The 24,773-nt window shown below is 40.2% G+C and overlaps 1 protein-coding gene across 2 annotated transcripts in view; it reads left to right on the plus strand.

Annotated features, from left to right (window-relative positions):
* The window catches only part of fbln1 (fibulin 1), a 166,622-nt gene that overhangs the window by 36,373 nt on the left and 105,476 nt on the right, over nt 1-24,773 (plus strand). For both annotated transcript variants that reach the window (XM_072552309.1, XM_072552310.1), the window contains exons 4-8: nt 1,246-1,444; nt 9,868-9,933; nt 16,267-16,368; nt 19,379-19,516; nt 22,915-23,052. In XM_072552309.1, coding sequence (XP_072408410.1) covers nt 1,246-1,444; nt 9,868-9,933; nt 16,267-16,368; nt 19,379-19,516; nt 22,915-23,052 — 643 coding nt within the window. The remainder of the gene's footprint in view (nt 1-1,245; nt 1,445-9,867; nt 9,934-16,266; nt 16,369-19,378; nt 19,517-22,914; nt 23,053-24,773) is intronic.

The following is a 24,773-nucleotide window of genomic DNA, read 5'->3' on the forward strand; positions in this document are numbered from 1 at the left end:
CCTTGGGTGACTGTGTGGAGTTTGCACATTCTCCCAGTGTCTGCGTGGGTTTCCTCCCATATTCCAAAGATGTGCAGGTCAGGTGAATTGGCCATGCTAGATTGTTCAGAGTGTTAGGTGCATTAGTCAGAGGGGTGGTGGGTTACTCTTCGGAGGGTTGGTGTGGACTCGTTGGGCCGAAGGGCCTGTTTCCACATTGTAGAGAATTGAAAAAAAAACCTCCTTTCTTAACCTGACCTGCCACCTTCAACTCTGGTGCACATAGACTCCCAGGCCAGGGAGTCCAGGCTCCAGCGATGCCACTTCAAATACCAATGCATTCATAAACAAGCTTGTGGTGGATGCTCTGATCAGAGATTATATTTCAGCCTTTACACACCTACTGTCCTGGAGCAAGAGCCCACGTCCAAGTCACTGTTTGTTTTGGCAGCAAGGGTGCATTCTGCAAAGCTGTGGTGATAAAGGGTGTTGGGCTGAAACCTAAGCTTTTGATGGACTTTATAAATAGAAGAACAAAGTGCAAAAGACAAGGTGTTTTGCTAAATTTATATGGCATAGTTTAGCTCTGCTGTAAATTTGGCTCACAAGTTTGGCATCTGAATGATTTAGGAGTAGGAAGGTATGCATTACGGAAACAGGAGACATCCTGGAGACAGGAGCAGTCTCTCACTGGCCATGTCCCCAGCTCCTTCTGGTTCTGCAACATCTTCAGAATTTTTTTTAATATTGTTTTTCTTTGTTCTTCCTACCTAAATGTATCAATACAAATTTCTCGGCATCAAATTTCTTCCAGCATCTATCTAACTGCCCATTTCATCATCCTGTCTGTGACCTTGCAACTCATTGTTATTACCCTCACGATTCACAATACAGTACCTTTAAGTCTTATGTCATCTGCAATTATATCTTACAACAAGATGGAAGCTGGCACAATGTAATGGAGCACAAAAATGTGATGCCTCAGAATTGTTAGGGACATTGGTTAAGTTTACCAAAAGGCATGAGTCAATAGTCACATTTAGGCAGTATTGCTGAATAAATGGCCAGCCAAGAGAATTTACAGCTGCCTAATCTCCACCCTGATCCTCCTCCTTCAAGTGAACCATTTCCAAATTATTTGTTCAGTTTCGTTACTTAGTCATAATTGTCACCTGCTCTCCATTCCTAAACTAATTAATTTGTTAAGGAGATATCATGCTTTATTTTTGTCTTTCTCACCCCACCCTATTTCCCTTTATTTTATAGAAATGCTGTCAGTGCTGCCTTCTTGGTAAAGGAGCTAAAGCCAATGGACTCAATTGTGAAGCAAATCCAGCATTAGGATACCAGTGTGGACAGGTCTTCAGGGCATGCTGTGTAGGAGATCAAGAAGACATCAGTCTTCCAGACGCAGGAAATAACATAGAAGGACTTTCTACAGCAGCTATGCACAATCAGAGTACAGGTAAAATTGAAAGAAAAAATAATGACCATTATTTTGGAAACAGCAAGTAAAGAAGCATAGAACTGAATGTGAGGTACCTTACATTCTAAGTAGAAAAATATTAACATTTCAAGACGAATGCTATGATAATAAAAGTGAAGGATGACTATTCAATTTTCACTTTCCCCAATCACGTATGCATAGTCAGAAAATTTTCCGACTTCACAAGCCAAAACGAGTGAAACTGCCCTGAACTGTTGGAATTTGTTTGTGGAAGTAAGTGCAGAAGCAGCGACAGGAGGTGCCATGTGCCAAGGCAATCTGTTCAAAAGGCCCACCTCGGTGCTTTGAGACTTGGTGAATAAAACAAAAAAAAATGTCCCTTACCCTGTACACCCACTAATGCATCACTCACTTTGCATACCCTATCTGTTCCACACACCCTAACCGCATGGCTCCTCCTAAGCTTCATATTAACTCTTACTGCTCAATACAGCCCCAATGGTGTTTGCCTTGCATACCTTGCATGTCAATCTATCACCTTCTTTGACAATCACTCGCCAGCGAGTATGATTATCCATCTAGGAAATTCCTTGTCAGTGGTCTTGGGTTGTGTGGGTCTTTGTGTGGCCTATGACCCCAATCCTAGAGCTGCATCTCTGACAGCAAGTTTTGATTGTGTTTCGAAAAGGTGAATTGGCATTCCTTCCCCTGGTTCCTTTTCCATACTTCCTCTTGCTGATGGGTGTTCCATGGAATTGTGTCCCTTGATACTAAAAACTTCTTGCAAATTGGTTTCTTCTGAATGAGGGTATTCCAGGTGATGACATTTATGTTGCATTTCTTAAGGGAAACCTTCAGGATATCTTCCTTTGTCCTCCTCTTGTTCAAGTCCCTTTCTTGAACTGAATGAAGATGATTTGCCTTGGCAGTCAGAAGTCAGCCATCCTTAGCAAGTGACTGGCCCAGTGGAGTTGGTTTTGGAAGCATTATGGCTTCAATGCCATTGCTATTGGCTACTTCAAGGATTCTGATGTTAGTATGCTTGTCCTTTCAGGAGATTTGGAGAATCCATCTCAAACAGTATTTCTCAATGGTATTTCTCAAGGGTCTTGAGGTGGAGTTTACATATATCGCTACCTCAAGACCAATCTAAATACTTCTAATTAAGCCCTTGGCCCCTCTGTGTAAAATTTTATGTCAACTTGCATCAATTCATGACTCCCCCTCAATTACCATCATAGCCCATTATAGTTATAGAGTCACAAAGTCATACAGCATGGAACCAGTCCATGCCAATCATGTTCCCAAACAAAATTAGTCCCACCTGCCTGCTCTTGGCCCATATTCCTCCAAATCCTTCCTATTCATGAACCTAGCCAGACGTCTTTAACCATTACAACTGGACCTGCATCCACTACTTTCGCTGGCAGTTCATTCCACAAACAAACCACTGACTATGTAAAATAAAATTGCCCCTCATGTCCTTTTTAAATCTTTCTCCTCTCATCTTAAAAATATGCTCCCTAGTATTGAATTCCCCCACTCTAGGAAATAGACTCTAGTCATTCACCTTATCTATGCCCCTCATGATTCTATAAACCTCAATAAGGTCACCCCTCAACTTCGTTTGCTCCAGTCTATTTTCATATCACAAATCCTCCATTCCTGGCAACATCCTGGTAAATATTTTCTGAACCCTCTCCAGTTTAATCATATCCTTCCCATAACAGGGCAACCACAGTACTGTCAAAGATACCCTATCAATGTCCTGTACAACTTTAATGTGATGTCCCAACTCCTATACTCAAAGGTCTGAGCAATAAAGACAAGTGTGCTAAATGCCTTTTCAACCACCCTATCTACCTGTGATGCAAATTTCAAAGAATTAATCACCTGAACCTCTTGGTCTCTCTGTTCTACAATTCTATCCAGGGCCCTACCAATACTTGTACATGTCCTGTCTTTGTTTCTATTGACAAAATGCAATACCTCACATTTATCTAAATTCTTGTCCCAATTTAATGGATAGTCATGTTAACTCATACCATTATTCCCACCACCGTTTTCCCTCACATCATTCATTCAACTCATTAATTATCCACCATGGGCAGATCTAAGGAGCCAAATGAAATAAAAAGTTTTAAGTATTTCTTATGGCTGTTATTACAGTTAAAAGAAATCAGTCTTATTAAAGCCTATTCAATATATTGAAATCTCTCCAGTACTTAACCCATTATATTTGGAAACATTTCTGCTATTAGCCCCACATCAAGGATGGGTAATTTCTTGGCAACCACATGGAGATGTCAATCAAACTAGGAACTTATATAGCCCTAACAGTGATGATGGTAGATTGTAAAAGCAATTATCCTTTAAGATAATCTTCATTCCTTTGTCAAAAAAATCAATGAAAATTGCAACTGAGAGTCACCATTTTGTGTATTTTTTAAAAAATAGTTAAAGAGTTGGAGATTTTATTGGCTCAATAGCTTGATAGCTTGACAGTTCCACAAAGTTTATCTATCTAATGGACATTAATGGACATTAACAACTGCTAAAAGGTATCTGACCTTTCCCAACGGATATTTATCTTTTCCCAAAGGGGTACTTAACCTCTTCAAACAGAGTAACTGATCTCTTCCAAAGAGGTACCTGATTTCTCCATAAAGATGCCTGACATCTCCAAAAAAAACACCAGTAGATTTAGACCTTTTTCTCAATTACGCTTCAGGTCCTAAGTCATTTTTCAGAAACCTGGGTGACAGAAAAAACTTGTTACTGACTCAAAGACACCATGATGTTATATATACCTTTGTGAACTATGGAAGTCTGAAATACCTCCCATGCATGTTTGTTTGTCCCCAGCCCAGCATCAGGTTCAGGAGGGATCATCTGGAATTGGACTCCACTGCCCATCTGGCTAAGGTGTGGAGACCTTCAGACTCAGTGCAAAATTGCGCCTTGGTTTTGACTTTACAGTGGCAGGATCTCATCTGAATTCAACAAGTTAGAATTTTTCAAGTTAGAAGATTATGGATTTGAACTCAGATCTCAGAAAATAGTGCATAATTGAGGCTGCACATTTGTGTGATACTGAGAAAGTGCAGGATTGTAAAAAGTGCAATCAGGCATTACAGAAAGATCTAATATGCCTTTGTATCTCTGTTGTTTAGAGGAATGTAAATAACCCCAGCATACCACTTGAAGTACAGTTGAGAGTACTGATATCCAACCTAAACCAAAAGATTTCCTTCAAATTCTGCCAATCAAAGCTAATTTCATTCATCCTATTTTTTTTCCATAGAAACAGCCATTCAGCCCATCAATTCCACACTAACCCTCAAAAGACATCCCACCCAGACTCTGATTCCCCTCCACACATCCCTTCGGCCCCATCTCTGTAACTTTGCATTTCCATGTAGTCTACACATCCCCGGACACAACAAGCACAATTTAGCATGGCCAATCCACCTAACCTGCACATCTTTGGACTGTGGGAGGAAACCCACATAGACACAGGGAGAATGTGCAAACTCCAACCTTCACACAAGCAGTCACCGAAGGCTGGATTCAAATCCAGGACACTGACGCTGTGAGGTAGCAGTGCTAACCACCGAATCACTGTGCCACCCATACTTTATGTACATGTTTGTACATATTTACTCCAGCATTTTTCCCACACAATAACAATTATTGCTGAAGAACATTTTAACCATCCTTCAAGATACATTTCAATTACATGAATTAAATTGCTGCTTCACTGCATTATGGTGTTGAAATTATGAACAGATGAGGTAATAATTTAAAGCAGTAACAGTTCTTTACCCACATAAAATGGTTGTGAAACACCTTTTCTTAATGCCTTCTTAACAAAAGAAACTTCCATCGAAATAGTATGTGAGTTTTCAAATTCTCAAATGATGACAAGTGATGCACAATGAAATGTTAATTTTAGGCTCCGTTGTGAAATGACTTTGTATTAATAAAAGTTACAATCTCTGGCACAGGTTGTGCACCTTCAAATTACTGCCATGACATAATCTCTCTCACAGTCTGTTTCTGTGATGCCAGAACCAAAACAAAAGTATATAATGCATTTGTCTTTCAGTCAGGATAAATCTTCCTCTTTCCAATTTGCTCTTTCCATTTCTCTCAGTCAGATCATCTACTCCATCCCTTCTAACTGGTAACAGCAAATATGTGAGAATGGCCCAGGGCTGAATTTCACAACCTCACAACTGAAATTCCCAGACAAGGTTTCTCTTGAAGAAGGAGTCTTGCTGTCTGTACTTTCTCTTTGAGTAATGATTACTAAAAAAAACTGCATATTAAAGTAATATACTTTTTGCCAGTAGGCTTTTCTTTTGACACGGAGAAGTCTGATGTATAATAATATGTGACAGAATCCTTGGAAGTATATTTTTATGCGGTTGGATAAATAGATTGCAATGATCTGTCAAACGTACAGCCAGTGGCAAAAATATCAGAAGTCACTAAAAAAGCCTTTTGCTATCGTTAAGTGCAATCTATTTCGATTGTCCTTGGATTTTACAGTCATAGAATCATAGAGATGTACAGCATGGGAACAGACCCTTCGATCCAACTCATCCATGCCGACCAGATATCCCAACCCAATCTCGTCCCACCTGCCAGCACTTGGCCCATATCCCTCTAAACCCTTCCTATTCATATACCCACCCAGATGCATTTTAAATGCTGTAATTGTACCAGCCTCCACTACTTCCTCTGGCAGCTCATTCAATACATGCACCACCCTCTGCGTTGAAAAGTTGTCCCTTTTATATCTTTCATCTCTCATCTTAAACCTATACCCTCTAATTCTGGATTCCCCCATCCCAAAGAAAAGACCTCGTATATTTATCCTATCTATGCCCCTCATGACTTTATAAACTCAGCTTCCGATGATCCAGGGAAAACCCAGCCTATTTAGCCTCTCCCTATAACTGAAATCTTCCAACCCTGGCAACATCCTTGTAAATCTTTTCTGAACCCTTTCAAGTTTCAAAACATTCTTTCAATAAGAAGGAGACCAGAACTGCGTGCAAAATCCCAAAGTGGCCTTTCCAATGTCCTGTACAGCTGTAACATGATCTCCTAACTCCTACACTCAGTGCTCTGACCAATAAAGGAAAGCATACTAAATGCCTTCTTCACTATCCTATCTACCTGTGACTTACTTTCAAAGAACTATGAACCTGCACTCCAAGGTCTCTTTGTTCAGCAACACTCCTCAGGACTTTACCATTAAGTGCACAAGTCCTGCTCTGATTTCCCTTTCCAAAAGGCAGCACCTTACATTTATCTAAATTAAACTCCATCTACCACTCCTCAGCCCATTGGCCTATCTGATCAAGATCCCGTTGTACTGTGAGGTAACCTTCTTCACTGTCCACTACACCTCCAATTTTGGTGTCATCTGCAAGCTTACTAACTATACCTTCTCTGTTCACATCCAAATCATTTATATGAATGATGAAAAATAGTGCACCCAGCACCGATCCTTGTGGCACCTAGCCACAGGCCTCCAGTCTGAAAAGCAACTCTTCAGCACCACCTTTGAGCCAGTTCTGTATCCAAATGGCCATTGGTTAGGGATGCAATTACTATTAACAATGCGAAAGATGCTGAGAAAAACGTTTTGTGAGCTTTTGAGAATAGATTTGCTGTAATATGGATCAAATCCTGGAGCCCTATTTGATAGCACTATGGGTTTACCACAACACAAACGCTTGATTGAGTGATATAGGCAACTCAAAGGCTGTGTGACAGTAGTAGTGCTGGGGTTGGAGTGGGGGAGAGCAAGTTAAGGAAGATGTTATGCTAGAGCTTTGAGGGAAGTGGGTACAGTGGCAGAGAGAAGATAGTGACATTTACCCTGGTGGAGTGCAGAACGTCACTGACTTTCTTTCCTCCTTGCTTGACACTGAGGACACCTGACTGACCGAGGTAGCAAACTTGAACCAGACTGGTATGATATTGTGGTCTCCTCTGCTGGTCATGTGAGAAGAGGACAGCCCCCATCTGCATTCTCTGTCCACAAGGACATTCAAGTCCTGTCTTCAAAGTAGGATGCCAGTTTCTCGCTGTCTGTGATGTCTGGGGCAATTTGTGTGCAATTAAACAGGGTAGCTCAGGATTGCTAGCACTTGACTGGTAATCAATTAAAACGCACAATGACCTTTTAAAAATTGCACCATTGCCAGGGATGCCAGTATATCCCAGCAATGGTGTGTACTTCCATTTATGGTCAGTGAGAAGATCGAGCTAGCCTTGTCCATTGGGGTTGGGTTAGTGGGAAGTGAGATTGCCTTGTCCATTGGGGTTGGGTTAGTGGGAAGGGGGGGGTTGCCTTGTCCTTTGGGGTTGGGTCGGTGGGAAGGGTTGCCTTGTCCTTTGGGGTTGGGTCAGTGGGAAGGGTTGCCTTCTCCATTGGGGTTGGGTTTGTGGGAAGGGAGATTGCCTTGTCCTTTGGGGTTGGGTCGGTTGCCTTATCCATTGGGGTTGAATTGGTGGGGAGGATTGCCTTGTCCATTGGGGTTGGTCGGTGGGTAGGGTTGCCTTTTCCATTGGGGTTGGGTTTGTGGGAAGGGAGGTTGCCTTGTCCTTTGGGGTTGGGACGGTTGCCTTGTCCATTGGGGTTGAATTGGTGTGGAGGATTGCCTTGTCCATTGGGGTTGGTCGGTGGGTAGGGTTGCCTTGTCCATTGGGGTTGGGTGGGTGGGAGCTGGCTTGTCCATTGGGATGGGTTTGGGTCTTGAGGCATTGCCTGGTATATTGGAATTGGGGGTCAGTTGCGTGATCCATTGGGATTGAGTCAGTGGGTGTCATCTTTTTTAATGGGTTGGATTGGGGGGGGGGGGTTACATGGTCCACTCAGACTGGGTCAGGGAGGTGTCATCTGAATCATTGAGTTTGGGGCAGTGGGGAGTTGCCTGGTTTATTGGGGTTGGTTCGAGATGGTGGTCACCTGGTACATGGGGATTATGTTAAGGAGGGGCAAGTGCTGGGTGCAATAGGGTCAGATCACTTCATGGGTCGGTGCTAGATCTAATGAGATTGGGTTGATAGAGATTTGCTGGATCCAGTGGGTGAGGTTGGTACAGGAGGAGTGTGCTGGGTCCAGTGACATTGGATTAGTTTGTAGAGTGTGATTATTGGGTTTGGCAGCATCGCAGGCTGGGAGCTTGGTGTTGTGGTTGTGGTTGGGAAGAGGTGTGGTCAATGGTGAATTAGGTTTTGGTTTAATAGTACTCAGGACGTAGGTTCAGTTTCTAAGCCTCTAACTTTTCCTGGATAACTATTAAGCTGAAGTGAATAGGAACCCTCCAACTTCTCTGACTAATAGGAACACTTTCAGAGGGTTCCAGATACAGAGCAATTTTTTGAATTTTCATTTTCCTGGGTAATTCTGTCCGAACAAGATGTCTTGGCATTTCCTCATGATTTAGTACAGAACACCCCATCTGGAGTACGACAAGGTTTATGTATATCCGAGAGTTCAAATCTCACTGTAGCAGCTGGAGAATTTATTTCCATTAATTAAAAAATCTAGAATAATTAAACAAATTAGAAATTTCAAGAAAATATGATTTCAATAACGGTGACCACGACGCAAAAGATTGTGGTAAAAACCTGTCTAACTACTGTCATTTTGGGAAGAGAATCTGCTGTCCTTGCTTAGTATAGCCTCAGTGTGAGTCTCAACCCACAATAATTGGTTGATTCTTAGCTGCCCTCTGACATGGTCTTGCAAACCACAAAACTGCATACTGATGGCAACATATGCTGACATTCAGTAACTGAAATAAATCCCTTCTGGAATCCTTTTTTGTATCATTGCAATGAATTATTTCACAATCTGGGGTCAAGTGTTCATTTCTTTCAGTTTCAGATTATTATTCTGCTTATAATTTTTAGAAAAATCTTGTTCATGTTTTTTTTTATTATAACAGGATACTTAGCGAAGTCATCCAATCATACACTTTTCATCCAACTTATGGTGGCACACTGGTTAGCACAGCTGCTTCACAGCGCCAGAGACCTGGTTTCAATTCCCACCCCAGGCGACTGGAATTTGCACATTCTCCCCGTGTCTGTATGGGTTTCCTCCCACAGTCCAAAGATGTGCAGGTTAGGTGAATTGGCCACGCTAAATTGCCCGTAGTGTTAGGTGTAGGGGAATGGGTCTAGATGGGTTGCTCTTCAGAGGGTCGGTGTGGACTTGTTGGGCTGAAGGGCCTGTTTCCACATTGTAAGTAATCTAATCTTACTGCTGTGAAGTGTTTTGACTTATAATTTCTCAATATACCAAGTTTGCAAGATGGTAAAATGACAAGTCAATTGAAATCAGTTTACGATCCAAGTTTCTTTGATGTGTGTAGTGCATTTTCATGAACACTGCCCATTTCTTTCTTTGATAGGTAGTTCCCAACTCGGAAAACCATTATTCGAGCTGGAGGATCCATTCCTGAATGATCAATGCAGAGGTATGGAGGATCACTGTTATACCCACTCAGCGAGACTTGGACTCTTCTTTCTTTCATAGCCGCTCAACACTTTTCTGTGTTGTATTATGAAGAAATATATTTTTTGAAAGGTCAAAGCTTTATTTTGTGCTGTACACTTAAAGCCAGCTACCGCCACCAATTTCCACAATATTTTATGAAACAACTGTCTTAAAGGAGGCACAATGGAACCTTTGGATGATTACATAGTTAATTAATTCCCTCATCCCTGTCGTATGCATTTTCTCATGAGCCATTATTATAGTGGGAATAGCTGTGAACTTTGGTCACCAACTCTCAGAACTTGATTGTAATTCTACAATAGCTCCGCATATTTCAAATAAGGGAAGGTGAAATGAGGCAGTAATTAATACACCATGCCTAGAGTTATTTTTAGTAATCGTTCAGAATAGGTGGCTGTTTGTTATACTCACTGATCTTCTGTTCGATTGAAATTCCTAGAGAACCATTACTGAGAACAAAGAGAGATTATGATTAATTACTTTATACAGATGATTATTTTTGGGATCGAATGAATTACGAGTGAACAAATAGAGATGGTTATGCCTTTTTAAGGAAAATCAAATAAATATTTGAAATGGAGAAGTCTGCAATGCCATGGGGAGAGGGCAGGGCTGTGAAATTTGTTATGGATTGCTGAAACAAAGCTGGCACACACACAGTGACCTAGATTTTGCATTAATGAGGTTGTTAATGCATACCATTATTATGGAGCAACATGAACTTCTGGCATCTACGCAGCATATTTAAATGTAGAAGTCCACAGTTGCTGTCAGTGTGTCTTGCTATTCACAGGGTGTAATGTAGCTGTCCTCTGCAATAGACTTGGCAGTGAAAGGCCTGCAATGGCTTGAACCCAAGTTAATTGCGCACTAAAGACTAAAGTTTAAGCCTGGTGCATTCAAAAGTATCTGAATATTTAATAATATGGTAATAAATGTTTAATGTCTCTCTCTCCACCCTATCACCAATCTCCTCCTTGGTTCTTTTTGGGCTGTTTGAATTGGCCTAAATACTCTTCTATTTCTCTTCAGTTCTGATGTAAAATCATCTTGACAAATTAACTCTTTCTTTTTACAGATGCTGTTTTTGCTATTAGTTCAGATTTCCAGCACCTGTATTATCTTGCTTTTGTATTAATAGTTAATTATTGCCAAACAAGAAATTAAATGATAAGTTAAATGAACATTTATTTTGCATGTAACATCTCAATCCTTCAGAATTACAGAAGCATTGGAGATTTTAAAACTAAATTATACTACTATTTTTGCTGTTTCTGTCTGTTCTATCTTTCTTTCTTCTAGCTTTCTCTTTTATTCCCACCCTTTCTCTTTGTTTATTCTGATTTCTGTACAATTTAAATCTAATTTATAATTCTGCTTTATGCTTCCTAAAGGGTAAAGAATTTTAACCTAAAACGGCTGAATGGATTTGGGTCAAGTGTTAAAAATCAGATTCTGACCAAACCTAGCTGTTTACCCACCTTTTGGCTTTGAACATGGTTGTGGAGCCAGCCTGCTCAGAGAAGCTGTGTTGGTACTTCAATTGATAATGAGGATGAGAACTTAATTACTTTTCAGTTTTAAAATTTTCACTGGTTGGTTAGCTTTCCTAAGCCATGGAGAACCCAGCAGTTCTACCCAGTTCAAGATTAGATGGCTCCTACAGGAGGCCTTTACACCTTCCTACTTGCCTGCCTAAGGAACCCACACAATAGGGAACCACTCCCAACCTTTCCCATAAAGTCTCTAATCCAAGCCACCACCCACATGGCTTCAAATCCCCACGAGATCTCTGACCTCTCTTCCACCAAGCCTAGAATCTTCCACACCTCGGACCCTAATAACTGTTTCACTCCAATTCCAATGTCCCTCCCCAGCAATAGGCTCTTAACCTCTGTCCCAGCTCACTCCAACAGATCCCCCAATGAGTTATCTTTTTATCTCATTCCCTCTGCCTCCACCCAACCCAAAACTATGGGAATGGCAGCCAACATGATTAAACCCACCTGCTAACTTGCCCTAATTGACTCACTTCATCCTCCTGATTAGTCAATGGTGCCTCTCTGTGACTGTCAACCCCTCCCCTAATCCACCCAAAGTTTTGCTGATTATCTGGGATGGAAAACTGACTGGTGCTGGGATCTCTGTGCCATTCAGATCATCTTCAGTTGTAGTTGGTAAGCAAAGTAAAAATTCAGCCTTCTGTGTCTCAGTAAGAATTTTAGTGTTTGAAGAGCCTCAGTGTGTTATGCCTGCTCACAGACATCCTGTACAGTGCGTCATACTAGCTCAGACTGTGCATGACAGCAAGTCTCGATTTAAAGGACTGTGAAACTTTATGGATGACTGTCAGTAAGGTGAATGGTGAGCACTGTTCTTTTGCTCCTAACTGCAAAATTCAGGCCAAGGAGCCTCTTTATGTACTGTGAATGTCTATCTATGACTGTGTTGCTGTCTGAGGAAGGAATTCTCACTGGAGCCTGGTCAACTTTCCTCTATTCAGCTCACACCAACAAAAAACAAGTAATTTACTATTTATCTCAGTGCTGTTTGTGGAATGTTGCTATCAAAGAATAGCTTCTCCATTTACTTTGGTAACAACAGTCTTCATAGTTCACAATTAGCTTACCGTGTGAAACTCTGCTTTGAGCCCTCACCCTCTGCCTTATTGACAATTCAAGTAGGTTATGCTGACCTTCCTGGAATAAGATTTCTTGTTACATGGATGAAAAGCCTCTTTCATTACAATCTGCATTTTTTATAATACATACACAATTTAACCATAATAAACATACACATTTAATCTTCATGAGGAATTATACCACACACACATGAATCTTTTATACTTCTTTTCAAAACCTCATTGTTATTTACTGACATCTACTGGCAGAAAAAAATCAATGCTTTTACACTTGGACCATATAATTATGTTGCCCCATTGATCTTCTGAAGCTCATCGCAGTTCCTTTATACTTCTCACAAATCTAATCAGGAGCTAGCTGCCAACTTTTGTCTCCACCCTTTGTCTCTTATCCTATATTGATATGTTAACCTCAAAAGGCTTGATTTTAACTCATTAAAACCTCATTCACTTCCATAAGATGTAAAATCAGACTGATTAGTCTCTCTGATAAACCTAACTATTAAGTCCATATCCTCCACTTTTAAAGCTACCTCCAAAAAGCACAGTTATTTATTTTATGTCAATGGCTATTTTCCTTCTAAGAATGTTAACTCTCTAAAGTTTAAGTTTATCCAAAACTTAAATTTGTTTCCAAATGTTGGGAGATTCTGCAAACACTTCCTGTAGATTGTGAGAAGAATATTTGAAAAGCTGGTTTTATGGTATGTTCTGTCATTTCTAGCCTTCCAACACTTTCCTATTTCCTATGTCAACATGACTGACTTGAATTTACCATCTGGTATAACTTCATGTGTTATACAGCCAACTAGGTCCCAATTTGGTACTAATAGCAAAATGTGCATCAGAAGTGGCTCCCATAACCAGATAGCTCTATCCATAATGCAGGGAGTTAATAGAGATAAGGTTGTGTAATAGTTTGTAGTAGGTCCTGAGACAAGGATGATGTCTAGTTTACGTGTGAGGCAAAGTCACACAAGCCTTGCTTGTGCTTCAAGCATTATTCTTTCTTCTCCAAATCCAGCAGTGCTTTTGGAACCCATCAATAAACGTTCAGCAAAGACTCTTGTTGCTGTGAATGAAAGCATTGCTTAAATGAAGCATGTTGCAAGAAATGGACTTTTGAACAGATCATGAAGAGGACACCTAGTTGGTAGAAGAGGATAAAGAAAGAAAAAAAAAGTTTACAACATGTTAATGAGAATAAGAGATTGTATCTTACTGCAATAAAGAAACAGCAAGAAGGACTAAGCTCTTTTAAATGATCAATTTAGCCAATTTGTGACTGTAGTTTTTTTTAAACTAAGCTTTCATTTGCCCAATATTTCTTCAGTTGTCACTTTCTCCATTATATAGAACACCACACCAACCACAAACCCTCCCGTTTACAGAGATACTGCAATCTCTCAATCAATGCTTCCAGCTCTCAAAGACGTTGTTCTGATCCTAGTTGCTGCATTCATGTTCCAAAATGCAGGAATAGGAACTCTAGGGGAGTAGCAATAAAAAGTGATACACTTTTCTCCTTGCAAGTAGCAGCTTTCTTCTCACCAGAACAAATCCAACCCAGCCAAGTACACTTGAACATCAGTCAAGTGAAGAAGTATCCTCAGCAGTGCTATCACATGACAAATTTACAACAATAATCTGCTTACCAATGCTCAGTTTGGGTACCATTCAGCTGCTGACATCAACACAATATCAGTCCAAACATGGACAGAAGTGTTGAACTTGAGCTCTGGTGATAGTGTCTGCTCTGGACATCAAGATAATATTTGACCAAGTGTGTGGCGTCAAGGAGTCCCAGCAAAACTGAAATCAATGGGAATCAGGGGAAACTTCTCCAATGGATGAAGTTACACCCAGCTCAAAGGAAGATGGCTGATTGCTTAATGCAGATGGGGTCATCATCTTTCTCATCTATACGATAGATACAGATCTTATTGACAATGCCAACTGCTCTTTTATATCCTCTGCATGTCTGGCCTACATTCTGCTGAAAACATCCTGGGTAGGCAAGCAGGAGGCTCGAAGAACACAGCAAGCCTGGCTGCATGAGGAAGTGGGGAAGTCGACATTTTGGGTATAACTCTTTTTCAGGAAATCTCATTTCAAGGTGAAGAGATAGAGGCAGGTATTTGTATCAGTCAAAGATTGGACTGAAATGCAAACAAAAAACGCTGGAAAAACTGAAAAGGTCTGGCAGCATCAGTAAAGAGAGAAACAATTAACTTTTCAAGTCTGATATGATTCTTTAGAATTCAGTTCTGTCCTAGTAGAAATGGTTGTACTGGTAGCCATTTCTGACATCAACATTTCTGAAAGCCTTTGTTAATGCCAGTGCTGGTGTGATGTCTTCCAGTGCTAGAATTAGGAAGTCATTGCTATTTACTACTTGATGAGAATATTTAAGACAGAGGCAATTTCTCAGCAATCCAAGCCGCCCATGCAGCCCAGAACCATGAGGTATTCAAATAAAAGACCATCCAGTCACCATCTTCTAGTTTGTTCTTGTGACACAGATGCAAATGGCACAATGGGATGCCCTAAAACTAAAGCACAAAGGCTCTGCCAGTGTGCTAGTCATTCCTCTGCATGCTTCATTGTATTTTGTGATGTACCAAATGGTCCTTGATGGAGCAATACTATTGGTTGCATTACATTCCATTGTTTATGTATAGTGCCTGAATTATGAAAGCCTGAAATTCTTTCAAAGTCTCATTGTCAACCATTTGTGTTTTTGTTTTCAAAGAAAGAATGACATTTATAAATTATCTTATGATACAGAGCTTCTTGGTTGTCTCTGATGCAGGAAGTAATAGGAAACTGGAAGGTATTGCATACAATGCCTGCTTCAGCTGTTCCTCACCGAGATTCAGTTTGGAGAATTGCTAATTTAATTATTGCTCTCATGGTGTAATGTCAGGTCAATCTCCTTGTCATAATATAATCCAAGGGAGATGCAAACTAATTGGGAGCAAGTGATTTATGCACTTCAGAAGAAAGCCCTTCAGCATGTCACACACCAGACCTTGTTAATTTTACCAATTTTGAACATGGAAGCCATCTATAGTCACAGTTAGAGTCAATAGAAATCGATCAGCAGCTGAATTCAAAGTTATAAATGATGCCTTTAGGTGAATCATTCCTGTTGCTGAACACATATTCAGCTGTGCAAGCTTGAGAAAGAATCGTAGCTGGAGTGTTGAGCTCAGAAATGGCAGCAATATTGACAAACCAGTCTCAAATACTGATTGATAACATGACTTGCCCATTCTTCAAACCTCTGGCTCATATTTTGGTGATGCTGTACAAATCGTCTCTAAAATGGTACCTAAATGGTTAACACTAGAATTGTGTGATAATGCCATTTCGAAGGCAAAACAACTCCCCTTGTGGATTGAAAAACTGAGTGCTATGGTGTCAAAAGTTTTGGCCTGCATCTCCAAGTGTTTTGTGCTCAGCCTTAATCTAAAAAAGACAGCATATTGCATTTCTATGTTGATGTTGTCAAATTGCCCAAATGTTTAGGGGAAAGTGGAGTCTGATCTTGCAAGCTATTGTGTGAATTGAATAAAGAGCAAGTGTGACACCTAAGGAAAGATTATTTGCTTCTGAATCATTTATTTTCTTCCATTATTTTCCTTACAGGTGGCGGACGCTGCCAACAGCGATGCACTGACACAGCGACCAGTGTTGACTGTTCTTGCTTTGATGGCTACAAGCTGAGGAGTGATAATGTCACGTGTGAAGGTACTGGCAGCTGATTTTTTCTACTTCCAACATCTCTCTCTCTCTTAAATAAGTATAATGCAATCATCAAGGAGAAAATGGATTGCAAGAAATTAAGGCCAAAAGACAAAACTTGCACGCAGCTAAAGTAAAATAAATGATTAAACTGTCAATAATGACAGCATGGATTTAAGAGCTTTAATAAGAGATCTGGAGGGGATATGAGGAGAAATCTTTTCACTTGGATTTGTCAGGACCTGAAATGCTTTACCTGTTAAGGTAAGGAAAGTTGATTCCATAAATCACTATTATTAAGGATTGTGCTGTTTCAAAGAATCAGTGTAGGCACAATGCATCAAATGGTTTCCTGAACTGTATGTTTTTATGATTTTATGGTCATTGGTACAAAGACTGCATACAGTAATTGTTCCTGGTATTTCTGTTCCCTTTTTCTTTGAACTACAATTGAGTTCAGAAGAAGTAATATCATGAGACCATCTCTATTTCTGATCAAGGCAAATCAAGTTCAAAAACATGTTGACAACAAATTAAACTAAGGCTTGATTATTTTCTGGGATTGCTGTTTAAAAATATCTCAGTAAAGCATTCTCAAAGAAGCTTGAGCATACCTAGCTGAGGAGCAGTTTGAAAAACTACAGTAACACACAAGCATGAGAAATATCAGTAATGTAGGAAATTTTGCCCCTTGAACCTGCTGTGCCACTTAAGGCTTGCAAGTGATCTTTAACATCAATTAATCTTTCCTGTTCACTATATTCCATGATGCCCTTAGAATCCAAAGATATATTTGATCTCAACCCTGAATGTACTCAACAACCGACCATTCATGGACCTCTGGGATAGAGAGATTTGCACACATTTTAACCCTTTGAGTAAAACAATTTGCCTCATCTGAGCTTCAATGTATGATCCTTCTCCATAAACTATGAACCCTAGTATCAGTCTGTCCAGCACTGAAATTAACCTGTCAATATACTGAAATCAGATTTTATTCTTCCAACTCTGGACAGTATTCACTCATCATATTCCATCTCTCCTCATAGGATAACCATCTCTTTCCAAGAGTCAGTCTAATGAACTATTATTGCAATGCTCTAAGGCAAGTATATCCTTCCTCTCATTGGGAGACCAAAACTGTCCGAAGTACTCTAGGTGTCATCTCACTAACAATTTGTCCAGTTGGAGTAAGACTTCCTTACACTTGCACTTCAAATTGCTGGCCTTAAAGGTCAATGTACCATTTGCTTTTCCTATTGCTTGATTTGTTTATAGGCTAACTTTCATTCACTAGCATGTCCTTGGGTTGGAAGAAATGTCCAACTAAGAAGCTGAGTAAATTGGGCTGTTATTCTCTGGAGTTAAAAAGAATAAGAGGTGACTTAATTGAAACATGCAATGTTCTTAAGGGGTTTGACAGAGTAGACACTAAGAGATTATTTCCACTGGCAGGAGAAAATAGGACACGGAGATATTCTCCGGATAAGCGGTCAATTATTTACCACTCAACTGAGGGAAATTTCTTTACACCAAGGATAGTGAATCTTTGGAATTCTCTATTCCACAGGGTTCTGATGCTCTGTCGTTGATCATATTTAAGGCTAAAATGGACAGATTTTGGTTTCTCGGGTAATCAAGGAATATGGGAGTGAGTAGGAAAGTGGAATTGAGGCCACAGATCATGATTGTACTGAGTGACAGAATACCTGTATGGTCTACCCCTCCACCTATCTCTGTTCTGTTTCTTTATTTTTTTCTGCAAAGGTTACTGGCTCAATATTTCTCCTCATTCTATTCCACTTGCCATGGTCTTGCTCACTCACTTAATCTTTCAATATTCCTTTGCAGACTCTTCAAAGTCCCGTCAAATAGCTGAGTCCCCAAAACTGAGCCTTGCAGGACATCACTGATAACAACTTGACAAACTGAAAATTACAACTTTATTCCTATTCTGTTTTCTGTCTTTTAACAAATCCTCAAGCATTCTGATATAATCCTCCTCAATTCCAAGAGCTTCTCAGATGTCTTGAATAATGGTTTTACATTTCCTCACTTCCAATCTGCTGGGACCATTCCAGAATCTAAAGACTTATGGAAGGTGCCAAACAGTGAATCCTTTATCCTTACAGCCACTTCCTTTCAAACCCCTGCTGAACACTCTCACTCATTCCCTGGAATCTTTACATTTCTCTGTGAGAATAATAAAAAACTACCACCTCAGTGCAGACATAAAGGTCAATAGCAATGATATGGAAAAACAAATGAAATGGCTGGTCTTCAAATCCCTGTACTGTTCATTACTTTGTTGAATTATTGGGGGAATGGTCAAACAGCAGGTGGCTGAGATCCATACTAGTAGGAGGAAGTGGAGAATTAGTTAACATGGTAAGTCTTCTTGCCTTATTTTGGTGCCACCTCAAACCAGTATCTAGTCCCCAAGTTCTGAGAAAACAGCATTTCCTATGGTCTATGTTGAAATGTGTGCTTCAAACAGGCATCTATGAGAATGATTTTGCTGCTTCTGACCAAAATGTAGAAGAGTGTCAAATCTTTATCCAATGTCACTTCTTGAATTTTAATGACTGAATAAATAATGACCGTCTAGTCAAAGAGATTGCGGGAGTTATGATGCATCAAAAATCTTCACCAGAATAACATAATAGATCCTGGAAAGGATTAATTATCTTCCTTCATTATAGTGGAAGTATAAAAATTATTTCCCCAGCCTATATGAGCCTTTGGAGGTCTCCACTCTTAGTCATGAAGTTAGATCAGCTAAGTTGTTAGAATGTGTTTTTATGGAAAATGAGTGAGAACAGAATCTGGTTCGCCTATCATTCCTCACACCCCTTTCCTCCAGAGTCCATTCACTATAAAGGCTAAAGGGTAAATTAAGGTGCTCGGGCAAGGTAAAGGAACATCTGCCAATAACTTTGGTCAATATATCAGCATGTGTTACCATTACTAGGGGAGCATGGAAAAGATTCTGACTAGTTTTTGTTGCTCAATACAGATATCAATGAGTGTCTGTCATTGCCACATCCATGTCAAGCAGGACAACGTTGCATCAACACTGTTGGGTCCTATCAATGTCTGCGTGAGATAGGCTGTGGCACAGGCTATGAACTGACTGAAAACAATCAATGCAAGGGTAGGTATTGAACAGAGGTGCATTAAATATCGAAACACGTGTGTGCGTGTGCTGGCATGTGTCCGTGTGTGTGCATGTGCTTGTGTACTAGCATGTGTCTGTGTATATATATGTATATACACAGAGACATGTGTAATTATAGTAGCAGCAAATAATCAACCAGATAATTGCTTATTTTCATCACTGACAAACATATAGGAAGCACTGATATTTCTGGAATCAAAATTTCCTGACAGCATTGACATTAGAACTCACCATTATCTCACCATTGCTCATTATAAATGTACTGTACCTGTTTGCACTGGAAACCAGAATGTTCATGGGATACAATTCCATCAAAAAATCCTGTTCACATGCTGAAATAGAACTGAAAAATTATGATTTTGAATAAAATACAAATAGGTAGAAATGTTTCTTGCTGTTGCCATAAGATGGGTGTCAGTCTATTAGCCACCCGTGAACACAATCCCTATATTTGATTTCACTGAATGCAGTGAAACTGAATATCATGCGCTAGGTATAACAGGTCCAATACCATCTATTTTGTGCCCCTGCCCAACTCCATGTTCTAGAATAGAAATAAGATTTTATCCTAACTAGACTCCAGAAGCATTAGTTACCCTGATCAATCTTCATTTATGAGCTGAAACTAAGAACTGATAAATTATTTGATAACAAATTTGTTATTGAGCCTAGTCCTATCTGCATAATCAAGTGCTCTTACGATAACCAACTGACATAAGAAGCAAAAGCTCTTTCACACCTTTTCTTACCACTTGACCAAGCCAGGCTTACTGCACCCATATGTATTAACCACAGCTGACATGGTTGTGCCTGTATTAGTTTCATAGAGTAATGTATTTAACAACAGAGCCATCTGGAGAACCATTTTGTTCTTTGTGGTCGTTTTTGCCAGGGGTGGCGTTTTAGTCAGTCCTACTTTCTCAATGCCAGAGTTCTTGATTAGACGTTGAGTGTCTTTGAATGAGGAATTCTTCATTTGGAGCTGGCAAGCAACCCTCCTGGATGGTGCAATGATGGTAGAGTGAGAAGGTGATCCAAGTGCCTTTCTGCCACTCAATCAGGGCAGAGGCAAGATTGTGAAAGGCTTAAGCATCCTTTGCCTGCCTAATTAAATGTTCTCTCCACCACTAAATGCTCATAGGATGGGAGTTGGGGTGGGTATTAAATTAACAAAATTCCAAACTAAATTGTGAATTTCATCACACATCATCAGGCTGTTCTGATGCCAGATACCTGTCACTGTCAAGGAATCTGGGCCAGCTCAAACTGTCACTTGCTCCTACATCCCACCAAAAGTTAGGAAAGACACTGGGTGGAATATTCAGCCAAAAATGCTTTGTTGAGTGAGATTTGTGTTGAGTTGTCAAGTGGTGGAGAGGAAGGCTGTCCTTTCTTCCTGCAGAAAGAGATCATCCCACCAGATACACCTAACCTGACATGCCAGTGTAGAAGCAAGGTAAATGATCGTCTGCACTCACAAAGGGTTAGAATCACCACTTTCTCTCTCTTTCCTAACATCCACTAAGCCACTACCCACTCGATTCTGCCACTGCACACACATTTAACCAAGGCATGTGGGCTACAACTCTCAGAATTACACGCTTCCAGCCATTGGTGCTCAGGATCAATGACAAGGCAAAGGGAGATGAGGGACATTGACCTGACTCCAGGTATCCCCTCCATCTCAAAGACAAAGATGTGCCAATAGGCACTTACAGGAAGGAGAAGCCACGCAGAGGACACACAGAATCTTCTTAGGACCCCCCGGAAGTGTCCAGCCATTCCATCTGCCACCTCCTTGCCTGTGATGCCATATTTATTGAGCAAATCCCCAAGGATTGACTTGACAGGACAGCCCAACTGAGCACACCCCAGACTGATTTCTCCACATCTTCCTGATTGATTTATTTGCAATTCCCAGATTGACTGCACTTGTTTTGCATGGCAAATTGGCTCAATCCCTTGTTAGTAAGGACACTGATCCCTGGACTCTGACAAGAACAAATGCATGACTGATAATAGCCAAACCCCATCATGTAAATGGACCAACCCTATGACTGTGTGTCATCCACAGACTAAATATAGCCGAGTGTTGAGGAGGCTGGAGTTCAGGGAATATGTAGGGACACCATGATGAAGTGACAATTGCATGATGACTCAGATCAGCATTTAGTGACCTGCAGCCACCAGGTACTCATCTGTCTTACATTTTGGGAATTTGTACTGTTTAGTATCTCAGGAAGAGACAGATTTGGAAATGACATAGAAATAAACCAAGTTGTACGAATGGAATACAAACATGTGGAAGTAAGACTGTTGCACTCAGTAGTGAGATTCTGAAGTCATTCTCTAAAGCTTAAGGAGCAAACAGGAAAACTCTTTTTTGACATCGAGGTTCTGAGTTTTAATTTCATTTACACCTTATTTCCCATCTTTCTTGACATTGTTCTCACTGCACCAAGGAGATGAAAATTCACCCATGTAGATTTTGGGGAGGGTGGAATGTAGATTCATCACAAAGTTGATGGGACTGGAAAAGTTAAAATATAAGGGTAGATTGCAGAAATCACTGAATTGATGAACTGGTGTATTTCAATGGATGGATAAAGAGAATATAGTTTTTTTTTCTGGTAGAGGAATACAGAACAAGGCACAAATCTTAAAATTAGAGCCATTCAAGATAGAAATTTGGAAATAACTTTTAATGAATAGGAAAGCAACAACTTGTAACTTTCTTTTCAAAAGTGTGCATATTTCATGACTGATATCAATAAGGTTTGTTTGGCAAGGATATCAAGGGATGTGCATCCAACGAAGATAAAAAACGATTGAAGTACAGTTCACCCATGATCTGACTGAATGTCAGAAGTCTCAAGTTGATTAATAGCTGTTTCTGATCCTGTGATTCCAGTGGCCAATGCCAGTAACTTTGCTCTTGGGATGTTTCTCCAATATGGCATTTGTCTTTCTTTCTGAAGCAACAAAATACTGTTATCTTTAACATCCCCAGCCATCTGTTGTCTGGTCAGATGGGCCAATAGGTAAATGCTGATTTAATCTAGGCATATTAATGTACAAAATAAGAGAAAAAGTAGGCTATTTGGCCCTTCAAGCTTGCTCTAGCATTCAACATGAAAACAACATACTATGTTATGATATCAACTTTGTCCTTTGCTATTTCAAATCAAATGGTATACCGCTGAACAGCTCTGCTGTTGGGTGGTTGGGGCAGATACACTGAATGTCTTTTCTGTCCATGTCCTTCCATCATATGGCAATTTGGTTCATTGAGTCTATCAACTCTTTGGCTTCTATATTGAACTTTTTGTTTTAACAGGTGAATAATTTTATTATTTTTATTTGAAATCTGATAGATATCGATGAATGTGAGATTGGAACACATAACTGTGGATCCAACTTTGTCTGTCAGAATACACAAGGGTCATTTCGCTGCCGGCCAAAAATGCAATGTGGAACTGGATTCCTGCAGGATGCTCTGGGGAACTGCATTGGTAAGAAACAAGAGCATTTACATTCTGTATTGAACAATTTTGGAGTATTTTGTCAACAAATGGTTTCTCCCTCAACTGAACTTTGAGGATTGTTAATGTTGTTCCCATAAAGAAGAGTGCTCTGCTAATTAAGTCCTTTGTCTCAGAGCTTAATGAATTCAATGTCAGTGGTAACAAGTAGATAATCAAATACTCAGTGCAATGCTATCAAAAGAATTTTACAAAACCGTGCTCCTAAAGTGACACTGTGCTTATTGGGAAACCATGCATGCTTTTCATGATCTTCCGTTTGTTTAATAGTCTCTACATTTTCTAACTATTCTCCCAAATGCCCAACATGTAATCCTAGCGAGTAAGACTTCTTGTGGGGAGTGTGATTTCATAACATTTCCGCTTAGTGGTGTTGTCTCCATGAGAATGCCAGCTCTGGGATATCTGATCGGGATTTGTTCAAAGCACAGTGTAATATTGGGAATTTGTATTGTAGCGATTGGAACGAGGGCCAGGTGGATCTCATTCACAATGAGATCCTTGATTGTGTTTGTTAACCTGGGCCAATCAGGGAGCCCTGACTGACAGATATAAACAGGAGATTCAGAGAGTCTCCTCATTCTAGAGACTTGCTCGGCACTGGCAGGTCAGAGCCCATGTACTGTGCATATGTAAAAATAAAGGGCGATTTAATGACGGGATACCAGCGTTGGTGCAGTTATTTCATGTATGTTAAAGTTTAGACATTTTAAAATTATTTTCTGCTGATTTGGTTGTTACGAGGCTAGAGTGTGATCTTGTTAGGAGTCTGTGCTCAATTCAAATCCACGCTGCACTTTCTGATGAGGACAAAACTTCATGATATCTTTGGTTAAATTCCAAAGCTCATTAAACTTACTCCCATAATAGATTTCCCATTCTTCTCACCCTCTTCGTCCCTGTACTTCTGTTTAACTTTGGCACGCAAAGATTCCGCTCTCCTGCAAAAGTAGGTTCCTAAAAAGCAACTGCAGATTATAAAATGAGTTGACATTTTGAAAGGTTTCATGATGTAACCCTTTTTCATTTTTTTGCTGCACATATCTCAAAGTGTTAGAACAATTTAGAAGAAAAGAAAAGTACAGCATAGGAATAGGCCCTCCAAGCCTGTGCCAATCATCATGCCCTAACTAAACTAAAAAACAAACCTTCTGCTCTTATTCAGTCCATATCCTTCTATTCCCTCCCTGTTTGTGTAATCATCCAGATGCCTCTGAAATGTCGCCAATGTGCCTGCTTCCACCACCTCTTCTGGCAATGTGTTCTAAACTCCTACCAGTCTGTGCATGAAATATTTCCCTCATACATTTCCCTTATACATTCCCCTTCTCACCTTGAACCTGTGCCCCCTTGTAATTGAAACCTCAATCCTGGGGAAAAGCCTCTGATGATCCAAAGATGTGCAGGTTAGGTGATTTGGCCATGCTAAATTGCCGTAGTGTCAGGTGCATTAGTTAGGGATAAATGTAGGGGAATGGGTCTAGATGGGTTGCTCTTCAGAGGGTCAGTGAGGGCTGAAGGGCCTGTTTCCATACTGTAGGGAATCTAATCTAATCTAATCCATCCTATCTATGCCTCTCCTAATTTCGTAGACACCTATCAGGTCTCCTCTCAGCCACCGTCTTTCCAGTGAAAACAATCCTAGTTTTTTTAACCTATCCTTTCCCAATTCCCTCGAGACTAGGCAACAT

Source organism: Chiloscyllium punctatum, chromosome 32, assembly GCF_047496795.1.
Source record: "Chiloscyllium punctatum isolate Juve2018m chromosome 32, sChiPun1.3, whole genome shotgun sequence".
NCBI classification, from domain to species: Eukaryota; Metazoa; Chordata; class Chondrichthyes; order Orectolobiformes; family Hemiscylliidae; genus Chiloscyllium; species Chiloscyllium punctatum.